The 12,168-nt window shown below is 38.8% G+C and overlaps 1 protein-coding gene across 7 annotated transcripts in view; it reads right to left on the bottom strand.

Annotated features, from left to right (window-relative positions):
- The window catches only part of PTPRM (protein tyrosine phosphatase receptor type M), a 779,952-nt gene that overhangs the window by 147,872 nt on the left and 619,912 nt on the right, over nt 1-12,168 (bottom strand). For all 7 annotated transcript variants that reach the window (XM_072828757.1, XM_072828756.1, XM_072828755.1 and 4 more), the window contains one exon: nt 2,129-2,280. In XM_072828757.1, the coding sequence (XP_072684858.1) occupies nt 2,129-2,280 (152 nt within the window). The remainder of the gene's footprint in view (nt 1-2,128; nt 2,281-12,168) is intronic.

Genomic DNA, 12,168 nt, shown 5'->3' on the forward strand with positions numbered 1-12,168 from the left:
CTTCAATTTTATTTTTCTCACTGTCTCATTTCTAAAAGATACTTATCTCCCAACCCTAAAAGGCCTCACACATACTCAGACTTGTAATAGGTTCAGGGTTGGAAGCTCAGGGATCTAATGAACCCCTCTCCTGCATGTTTCCTTCCCCAGTAGCTCATCTCTTATTTTGAAGGCACTAAGAAAGTAACTATGATAAAGTTTAACATCAGGGGCACTCCTGAGGGTTGGGGATTGGATGGCACCTACTCACTGCTCACAGAGGGGGAGGAAAATGGAACGCCTACTGCTGTGCTTCCTCTATCGGCTTTATTGATGGGAGGCATAAAATAATGACGCGTAGCAGATGAGCCATGGAAGCTGATGCTGGTTTCTGCAGCAACCTGAGCATTTTTGGATTTCCACAGATACGCTCACTTTTTAAGAAGTTACTTTAAGAAGTAACTGCCAAATTGAATTTCCTGTCCAGAGGCAAATATTCCCTGTTGTTCAAACTTCAAAAGCCTAGAAACTACTCAAGTAGGTTTCTACTCTGGGGAGGTAATTCCTAGTAAATTTATGTGTGAGGAATTTCACCATGAAATGGGAAATTTGGAAGATTAATGGGTTATCCTAGAAAGTGAGAACATCTATCTGTGTGGCCCCTTCCATGATGATGTTAAAGAAGTAACCACTTCTACCAAGATTCTAACCCTGTTGGTGATAGGCAGGACTCTTTCTATCCACCCCACCTCCAGCCCACATCAGTGTATCATAAGTTGCTTTATTTTGGCCATTAAATGCATTGTACATATACACATATAATATTTGATGTAGTTTGTGGGATACTAGAGTACCAAAGATTATGTCATTTACACTGAAAATGCCACCAAAGGGCAAAGAGCAATGACCAAGGATGAAGAGAGCCACCCTTCCCACTGGGGTGACAGTTTAGTGTTTGCTAAACTCTTGCTCCACTGGGCCAGTTGTGCATATAGATGAATGAATGTAGTGCCTCGAAGTAGGAAGAGGTGGGCATCTGTAGCCACCAAAAATAGAAAGCAGAAACTCTCTGGAGCCTGGATGAATGCAGGAGAAGGGCAAAGTATGAGGGAGAGGGGGACACTGACCATGTAGAGACCAGAGAGAGGATGGGCAGATGGGGTGCCTGGGGCTGCAGTAAAAGAATAGGCCGAGCTGGTGGTCAGGACACAGCACACACTGTCCAAGCTGGTATCAGCCCTCTCCCCCAACCCCTGAAACCCGATTTCTGGGCTACTTGGTCACGGTTCCAGACTTTCTGCATTTTTATTAATGATGGTGATGGCTGCACTTTTGTTCCATCCTCCTGCTGTCCAACATGTTAAGTATGAGACTAGGGTCAGTGGAAGTCTGTGGGCATGGATTTCACAAAGTAAAGAAACCTCTGCCCTTGAGCCCACCGTGGCCACGAACCACAGAATCAGGCACCCACATGGATTTACTTCTGGTCTCTGAGAAGATCACCAGGGACACAAGAACTGCTTGTCTTGTTCTTCATATTTTAAATCAAACTGTTAGCTTTTTAAAATAATGCCTGGTACCTGGAGCACAGGTGGCAATATGGGAAGGCATTAGCTGGAGTTTGGTTTACAAACCTGGTGTGAGATGTGAGGCGTGTGAAGCGGAAATACAGTTTAACTTATTAATTGCCACTAATAGCCCTATAATAGAGGCAGAACCTGTGAGCTAAACAAATAAACAATTAACTTGTTCCTGTCATTTAGCAAGCTGTTTTCTAACAGGCTTCCCTGTGTAGTTCCACACCTGGCTAGCTCATAAACAGGATCTCAACAGCAAAAAGGATGATGCGAAGCAGGTGCCTTGGTCTTTAAGAAGAGAAAAGCCTTCATGGCAATGCTAAGGCTTCACAGAAACTTACTTGTGGCTTCCCCAGTGCTCCTTGGCTGGCCCTATCATCTCAGGCATATCATCCTCTCCTAAGCAACTCAAGGTACCCAGAGAAGTTTTCAGAATTGCTGAAGGGGATGGAGAAACCACCAGGGCCTAAGAATTCTTCAGGAGGTTTCTCTGTTTTTCAATCCCCCAGAACTATCCAGCATTCTGGAAAACCAGAGAAATGTATGAGAAGCTAAGAAATGCATGCACTTACATCTCCCATTCAGATTGTGCGTGTCCATGAACGAGAATGCCTCGTCGCAGTTGGTGCCTTGCTCGGCATAGCTCTTGTCCATTGAGTTCACCATCACGGTCATCTCCTGACGCGTGCTGCTCATCGTCTCCTTCCGCTTCTTGGCTAGTTTCCTTAGGACAAAGAGTTCATTATATAGACATGCATGAACATGGTAAGTGAGGCCTCGACACATGTACTGGGTCATGATTAAGAATGATTTCTACTGAATTACTCCTATTCATCCATAACATCTATTTATGATGCCTTCTCAAGGTCAGGTCCTCTGCCAGCTGCAGAGCCACAGATGAAAAGCATCCACTGCCCATCCTCAAAAAACCCATGGAGATATTAGGAATGTACAGCCTAAAATAAGACTTTCTGTTTCTCCTACTATATGCCAGATTAAAATGACCAATGGCCCTAGACCAAGGCAATCACAATCTTTTTATTGATAAGCTTCTAAATTTCACTAAATTATTTTCTACAACCAGTGGCAAAGAGTGGATTCCCCTGGTAAATATCTGCCAAACAAAAACTGAATAATCCAAGGATGCATCTCCATGGCATACTGTAGAACTAAAAAAAACAAAAGTAGGCAAGAAGTGAAGAAAGTAGGATCAATGGAAGATGTGCAGGAAGGGAGCTGGCCGTGACAGACAGCCTACCCAGGGCAAAGGGGCTCAGGCCTCAGGTGCACAGGACGGTATATCCTGACTTCTCAGGGAGCTGTGACATGACTTAATGCCACATGACCCCAGAGGACTTCCTCACCTAGGCTGGTCAGCAGAGCAGAAGGTAAAGAAATTTCAAGTTGTTGGCTTCCCTTGGAGAGTTTAGCAGAGGAGTAAGTCCCCATATCTCCTCCCTCCATTGAAAAGAATGCAAAAAGGCCAAGGAAGGTAGATTTCCAATTCTTTTGGAGACACAGTTTAACTCTTGCCTCTGAATCTTGCTCTCTGACCACAAAGAACTCAAAATCTTAAGTTATAAATACCTGGACAAAGTCCTAAAAACATAATATACCTGCTATACAAATAAAAAGATAAAGCAATTTTTTTTTTTTTTTTTTTTTTAGCTCTTACTACCGGAGGTTGTTTTATGTACCTGGGACAGCCAAGAATAAAATGAGAGACACTTAAGGAAAACCTATAAAGTGAGGTTTAAGACTATTGCACCATAATGCCAAAAATATTACGTCCTAAAACATTCTAATTCTGGCAAAGCACTGGTGGCATTTACAAAAGACGACGGCAGCCATTTCTAGTAAATCATCTTGACTCTGATTGACCTAGGACACAACAGAATTTAAAATGAGCCACATAATCAAAATCACGCCCATATTAGGTGATTGCTAATGCAATGTAAGACATTGACAACATTAGACCATATGGATAATCTTTATTGTCATTTCCAAATGCCACATAATCCAAATGCTTTCTTGCCTGTAGTTATAATAATCTTTTAATTTCATACTTCGAAGGCAGAAGGGTTTCATTAATAAGTTGCCCTTTTTATTACTAAAAGTTTTTTTAAAAAAGATACATTTTAAACAGAAAAGTGAAAATCATCTCTAACTTCTATGACAGTGTTAACGTTGTAAAGATTTGAAGAAGCAACCCAGAGTAGCTTCTTGGAGAGCTGGCATTCTTCTCTTGCCAGCATGCAGACCGTGGACCACGATGGTCTTCTTGAAACCACCTTTCAGCTTTGCTTTTTTTTTTTCCAGCCAGCCATGCTGGTCTGAGCTTGGATGTTCTCAACAGGTGTTCTGGACAGAGGCAGCAACCGGGCTCAGGCCTCTCAGCTGTGGCTACAATAACACATTTTCTCTCCACTTCTGAACCCGCCAGCTCATTGGGAAAGCATTTTTAAGCCAGGTCTCTCCAGGAACACTGAAGTGGAGGGCTGAGATAATTAGCTCCACAATTCAGGCAAAAAGTCCCCTTTCTGCTGGAATTTCTTTGATTTGCTTTGGACTGATTTATGCAGATGTCTGCCTCCACATTCTCTTTTGTTCTGCCTATGAACAAGGGCATCGTTAAGTTCACCAGACTTCTCTCGTTAGTCTTTTCTTGCTTGTGTTCTAATCCGATCCTTACAGGTTAGAGAGGACAGTGAATGTGCTGCTAGTGTTGGTGGTGGGAGGTGGTGGGGGATAGGGGAATGTGTGCACCAATAAAATCTAATCTCCTGGAAAAGCTCTATCTCCTTTCTAATCCTCCATCTGGGTGAAGTTCAGTGATGTCAAACTATACACTTCATTTTTGCCCCCAAAGAAGCCCATTAAGGACCCAAGATAGCCTGCTCAAATCAGAGGTCCTGGCAGAGACCTATAGCTTTAAGTTTATATTAAGCACATACTCTGTTCATGAACCTTCTTCAAAACCTGGCTTACCATGTTCTAAAGTTCCAGCAGATGGATCCCCCATTGGAGGTCACAGACACTGTAAATTTCAGGAAAAAATAGAAATCCGATTTTATGTGGACTTCTTTAATTTTTAAGTGTTGTTAAATAATGCAAATTCAAACTATTAACAAGCTAAGTGGTCCCCAAACAGCATGTTTATGGTACTTCTGCTCTTCATTAATATAATAGCACTTAGGTACTTAATTAGTATTGGGATGTGAGTGGAAACTAACATGGAGTGTGCAACAGATAGTGAGTGACAGTACTCTACAAGTATTATCTCACTTAGTCCTAGTAATCTTGTAAAAGCCCTTCCTACTTCCTAATTTACAGATAAGGGAAATGGGCCTCAGAGAAAAAAGGTGATGTGTCCAAATGGTAGAGCTGAGATGGCACTCCAGATCTCTTGACCTCAAAGACATTCATTCTAGAACAATGTGTTATTTCCAGTAAAGTATCTCATTACATTATGTTTCCTTACAAGTTACGTTATAATTACCACCAAATTATATGAATACTCTACCTTCTCGTAACTGAGAATTATGCTTTGAAAAAGTAAGATTAATTTACTAGCACCTAGCCATTTACACAAAGAGATGGTATTCAATATGCTTGTTAACCGAATTAATCATTATCATACCACAATATTATTAAGGAGAGTTTTTCTACAAGCTGCTTATCACAAGTAGCTGGCTTGGTTATGGAGGTTTTGAGTCATTGTGGGGTTGTCATTTGTTCTTATACACAGCTAAATGTGGTAGCCCATAATTACAGAGGGCTGAGGGATGCTGGATTTAGAACTGAGGCTTGGGAATGACTGTGGATAAATGGAAATTTTCACTTTCTCTTTTTTCTATTGCTCTTTTAAGCTTTGTGTTTCAGATTTGTATTTTTTTAATGAAAACTTTTAAAACTGTGAGAAAAATTTTGTGAACATAATGAAATAAAGTGTTTTGTGCAGGGAAACCCCTAAAGTGAACGGAATTCTCTTTGCAATCTTATCTAAAGATACAAGGAAATTTATGTTCCAATTTGATTTTTAACAAATTGTTTGCCTAATGTATTTCAATTTCCAGTCTCCAAATTTGGACTGCATGAACCTCAAAGACCCTTAATAATGATGATGATGATGATAAATTCTTACCAATATCTAAAAACGGATCATAAAAATTAGAAGACTTCTGGTTTACAGTCCAACATGTAAAGAGCTTGGAAGTCATCACTCTGTTCTAACAAGTAAAGAGATGAACAAATTGAAACCTGGAAACTCTTCTTAGCTTTGCCAGATAATTGAGGTCACAAGACTAGCTGCTGCTAGTCCTAATAAAGACTTAATAAAGACCCCAGAGACAAACAGGTGATATAAAGAATCATGATCCACCAGAGCAGAAGTCCATGAGCAGAAAGCTCTGTGAGAACCAGCTCCAGAGTAGAAAACCTACTCAGTAGGTTCCTACAGAGTTTCTGGAGGCTCAGGTAGACAAGTCTGAGACTTAAAAACTCTAGAGGGCATCAAGTCTTTGGGGGATTCCCCATAATTTTGTGAGTTTTATTCCCAAGAGCCCTATCAGGTCCTCAAAGTAAAGATTGGAGGAAAAAAATACAAAACCCTTCAGCTTCTAGTAGAAGGAGGCAAAAGTCAGCCATTTTGAAATATACCCAGAACAGAGCATTTCTATGCTTTTTTTTTTAATAAAGATGTATTTATTTATTTGAGAGAGAAATAGAGAAAGTGAGCACACAAGCAGGGGGAGTTGCTGAGGGAGAGGGAGAAGCGGACTCCCTCTTGAGAGGGGAGCCAGATGCAAGGCTAGATCCCAGGACCCTGGGATCATGACATGAGTTGAAGGCAGATGCTTAACCCACTAAGCCACCCAGTTGCCCCCATTTCCATGCTTCTTGTAAGGGCTCACCCTCAAGAGGAAGTATCACTATAGCCTAACCTGCTAGGGTTTTATCAAAGCCTAACTCAGTCTAGGGGAAGAGAAATACCCAACTCCAGCTTCCTCTAGCTATCCTGTCTCACTTAGTGGTTTGGCTACTTACTGAGAAGCATGGTGAAGGTCACAGCCCAAGGGCACAAATTTATTAGAAGACTACAACCTAATCACAGATCTGTAGAATGCCTTTCCTCCCCCAGTACTTACTATCACATTACTAAAGGACTGTTTATAGCAGTTCCTTTTATTCAGTACACAAAGTCTGGATGTCAATAAAAATTACAAGGCAAATTCAAAGGCAAAAAACACAGAAGAGACAGACCAAGCATTGGAATAAGACTCAGATGGCAGGGATTTTGGAATTATCAGACTGGGAATTTAAAATAACTATGATTAATATGCCAAGGGCTCTAATGGAAAAAATAGACAACATGCCAGAAGAGATGGATAGCAGAAGCAGAGATGGGAATTCTAAGTAAAAAAATCCAAAGGAATGCTAGAGATCAAAAAACCTGTAATAAAAGTGAACAATGCATTTGATGAGCTCATTCAGAGAGAAGAGATGACTGAAGAAAAAAATCTCTGAGCTGAAAGATGTGACAATAGAAATTTCTAAAACTGAAAAGCAAAGGAAAAAAAAAAAACAGGCTGAAAAAAGAATATCCCCAAACTGTGGAACAACTACAAATGGTGTAATGAGAAACCAGAATAAGAAGAAAGGGATAGAAACAATATCTGAAGCAAGAGCAATGGAGAATTTCACCCAAATTATGTCACCAAAAGAGATCTGAGTAGCTTAGAGTATACCAAGAAGAATAAATGCCAACAAATCTACAGCTAGGGATAACCTAGTCAAACTGGGAAAAGTCAAAGATAGAGAAAAAAATCTTGAGAGAAGCTAATAGAGGGAAAAACACCTTACTTATACAAAAGCAAGAGTAAGAACTATATAGGATTTCTCCTCAGGAACCATGCAAGCAAGAAGATAGCAGAGTGATATATTTAAAATGTTGAGAGAGAGAGAAAAAAACAAACAAACCTAGAATTCTGTACCTTGTGAAATTATCTTTTAAAAAGGAAGGAACAACAAAGATTATCTCAGACAAAAATTGAGGGAATCTGTTGCTAGTAGACCTGCCTTGTAAGAATTTTTAAACAGAGTTCTTCAGTAAGAAGGAAAATGATATAGATCAGAAACTCAGATCAGCATAAAAAAAGGAAGAGTATTATAAAAGGAATAAATGATAGTAAAATAAAAACTTATCTTTTTAATATTCTTAATTGATCTAGTAAATAACAGTTCAATATAATAATAGCAACAATATAGTTGACAATAGTTTATGTATAAGAGAAATGGATGATACTAATTATACAAAGGATAGGAGGGAGGAATTAGGAATTCTTTATTATTATAAAGTACTTATACCATCTGTGATGAAGTATAATGCCATGTGAAAGTGAAGTTGGAGGGGCGTCTGGGTGGCTTAGTCAATTGAGCATCTGCCTTCATCTCAGGTCATGACACCAGGGGCCTGGGATTGAGCCCCATGTTGGGCTCCCTGCTCAGTGGGGAGCCTACTTCTCTCTCTTCCTCTGCCACTCCCCCACTCCCCTTACTGGTGCTCTCTCTCTCAAATAAATAAATAAATAAATAAATAAATAAATAAATAAATAAAAATCTTAAAGAAAGTGGAGTTGGATTAGTTGTAAATGTATATTGCTAACTCTAGGGTAACACTAAAAAGAGCTAAAGAAACTTAAAAAAGGAAAGAAAATGGAAAATGCTCATTTAAAACTACTAACAGAAAAAAACTGAAAAACAAAAAAGAAGGGCAATGACTAGAAAACAGTAACAGTATGGTAGAAAATAATTCAACAATCTCAATAATCACTTTATATGTTAATAATTTTTTAAAAAAGATTTTATTTATTTTTTCATGAGAGACACACAGAGAGAGGCAGAGACACAGAGGGAGAAGCAGGCTCCCTGCGGGGAACTTGATGTGGGACTTGATCCCAGGATCCTGGGACCACGACCTGCGCCAAAGGCAGATGCTCAACCACTGAGCCACCCAGGCATCCCAAGAAATACACTTTAAAAATGAAGATACATATAAATTAAAAGTAAAGGGGTGAAGAAAGATATGCAATATTAATATTAATCAAAAGAAAGCAGGGAAAGCTACATTAATTTCAGACTGAGGAATGTCAGAGCAAGGTAGGTTATGGAAAGTAAAGAAGGGCATCAATAATGATAAAACACCCTCTCTTTAATGTTCCTAAAAACAGAGTGTCAACCCATGTGAGGCAAAAACTGACAGACTGCAAAGAGAAATAGATGAATCAACTATCATAGCCAGAGACTTCAACACCCCTCTATCAGAAATGGACAGATCCATAAGGCAGAAAATCAGTAAGGACATAGTTGAACTCAATAGCATCATCAATCAACTTGATATAACTGACAGATATTGAATACTTCAGTTGACATAATATTAGAATACACATTCTTTTCAAGTTCACAGAGAACATTCACAAAGATAGAACATGTTCTGGGTCATAAAACACATCTTAATAAATTCAAAAGAACAGAAATCATGCAATGTATGCTCTCAGACCATAATAGAACTAAATTAAGAATCAATAAGAGAAGATAGCTGCATAATCCCACAATGCATAGAAATTAAAGAACACTCTTCTTAACACATAAGTCAAAGAAGAAATCTAAGGAGAAAATTAAAAATATTTTAAATGACATGAAAATGAAAACACAACTCATCAAAATTTGTTGGATGCAACAGAGGGAAATTTCCAGAGGGAAATCTCTGGCATGGATGTAAATATTAGAAAGGAATAAAGATCTAAGTCCAAATATACAAAGAATTCTTAAAAGTCAATGGCAAGAGAACAACCAAATTAAAAAATCAGCAAAAGACCCTAACAGATGCCTCACCAAAGAAGACTTGCAGATCACAAATAAGCATATGAAAAGATGCTCCACATCATCTGTCACCAAGGAGTTGCAAATTAAAATAACAAGATATTGTTATGAATCTATTCAAATGGCCAAAATCCAGAACACTGACACCACCAAATGCTGATGAGGATGTGGAGCAACAGGAACTCTTATTCGTTCCTGGTGGGAATGGAAATTGGTAACAACCACTTTGGAAGGTAGCTTAGCAGTTTCTAACAAAACTAAAAATCCTGTTAGCATATGATCCAGCCATCATACTTCTTGGTATTTACCCAATAGAGGTAAAAACTTATGTCCACATAAAAACCTGTACACAGATGTTTATAGCAGCTTTATTTATAAATGCCCAATCTTGGCAGCAACCAAATGACTTTCAGTAGGTAGATGGACAAATATGTACTGTGGCACATCCCGGCAATGGAATGTGATTCAGCACCAAAAAGAAATGAGCTATCATGCTATGAAAAGACACAGAAGAAACAAATGCACATTACTAAGTGAAAGATGTCAATCAGGAAAAGGTCACATATTCTCTCATTCCAACTATCTGTCATTCTGGAATAGGCAATACTGTGGAGTCAATAAGAAGATCAGTGTTTGTCAGGAGTTGGTGAGGAATATCCATGACTAAGCAGAGCACAGAGAATTTTTAGGTCAATGAAACTATTCCATACGACACTGTTAGAGTGGACACATGGCATTATACACATGTTTAAAACGACAGCATGACACTACCAAGAGTGAACTCTAATGTAATCTGTAAACTTTGAGTTATAATGACAGGACAATGTAGGTCTGTCATTTGTCACAAGTGTACCACTCAGGTGCAAAGTGTTGAGAGTGGAGGAAGTAGTATGCGTATGGGGCAGAAGGTATAGGGGAAGTCTCTGCACTTATTGCTCAATTTTGCTGTACCTAAAACTGTTCTAAAAAAAATTTACAATAATGCCTGGAATAAAATTAGAAGGAGAAAAAAATGTTAGAGCCCTAAAATAAAGGTTAGGAGGGAGAGAAATGTGAGATGAATTCAAATTAAAAGGATGGTCCTTCATTCAGAAATATTCCATTATTTCTCTTACATTTCCTGGCATAAAAATAAGAAAAAAAAACATGGGATAGGGGTGAAAGAAATGGCAGAAAACTTCTTGGCAAGTTATTAACTATGTGACAGTATGAGTCAGAACTGGTAGAGAAAGCATGTGATGAATGAATTCTTTAGCGATGTCCTACAGAATGGCTGCCAGTCAGGACTCAAGCGCATCATGGCTGCAAAGTGGAAATAACTCTTCCTCTCTGAAACTAACCTGACTGGAAATTGTGAGATGGAACACACCACCAGGATGGAAGGGTATGTTGTTACAGGTACCAAGCAAATTCAAAAGGGAAGGAATCCAAGGCTCAACCTCAATATGGACCCAGCCACTCTGATTTTTGTGACTCAGGGTGGTAGGACATGGTTTACTAGATAGCATGGTGCTACCTCTTCCAATCCTATTACAGACCCTGCCATGTTGGGTTATATCAACAAAGATGGAGACTGAGAAATGACTTAGTCATTGTTCACTTGAAGATCAATTGTTGGCTAGAGAAAAGATGTCTTCATTTTTTAAATTATTTGTCATTTAAAAGTCTACTGGGTTTGCAGAGCTTGAGGATTTTCAAGTTGCATACAGACATAAGAATGAAGAGAAAAATGGCTTTCTGGTCCTGGCTTCTACAATTAAGTGTGTGCTCTGACTTAATTAAGGACTGGGGCAGAGGCTGGAACCAAGAAGAAGTATTTAATTTTTCTCACAGTAGGTATGAAAAAGATATTGGCTGAGTCAAAGAATGCATAGATTTTACCAAATTGCTAAGATCCAGCTGAATAAACCTAAGCGAATAAGGGGCTGTCTCCTTAAAGATGGATCTGTGAGAATTACCAGATAATGTTGTTTATAAAGGTAAAAAAAAATTAAGAGTAAAAAGAATAGTTGTCTGAAATGTAATTAGTTCAATTCGAAAGAACTAGCAGTATGAAGACTAACAAAATACTGAAGACAATAATTATAAAAACTTATTAGAACTTTAGAGAAGCTAGGAATTTTATGTTCATTAAGTCTCTTAGTTCTTACACAGCCCAGTAAGGAAATTACTATTATTACTCTTATATTAGGGAGGGGGAAACTGAGGCATGATGGCATTAAGTTGCTCAAGGTCACCTGTGCGGCATAAAATCACCTCCATGAGAGTGTCATTGGCATCACTGATCAAAATTTATCTGTTGCTTAAGTCTGGATGATGAAAATAAAGGCTATTTACTTTGCCAGCTGGGACTTTATAGTTGTTGACTGAGGTAAGAGTGTTCTTCCAACAACACTGCTAACTGTATCATCATTTGAGAAATGCACTCAATCTGTCCCTAATAGACATAGTACTATAAAGTATACTCATTGCCTCCCTGGGTGTCTTCTGGTTTTCATTGGCTAGTAAACATTGACTAGTAGACATGGCATGTGTTTATCACAAAGAATACAGTTTCATGTTAGGACAAGTCAAGATTTTGCTCTTTGTTGGGTCTCTTCAGAGTTTGCCTTTTGACTATGTGAGGAGATAAGATGTTTGGCCAACGTGGCTAAAGTAAGACTTGTCTGACATACTCATCTTCCTACCCTGGAACTGAAAACGAATTGTACTAACACATCACTTTAGGCTT

Source organism: Canis lupus, chromosome 6, assembly GCF_048164855.1.
Source record: "Canis lupus baileyi chromosome 6, mCanLup2.hap1, whole genome shotgun sequence".
Lineage (NCBI taxonomy): Eukaryota > Metazoa > Chordata > Mammalia > Carnivora > Canidae > Canis > Canis lupus.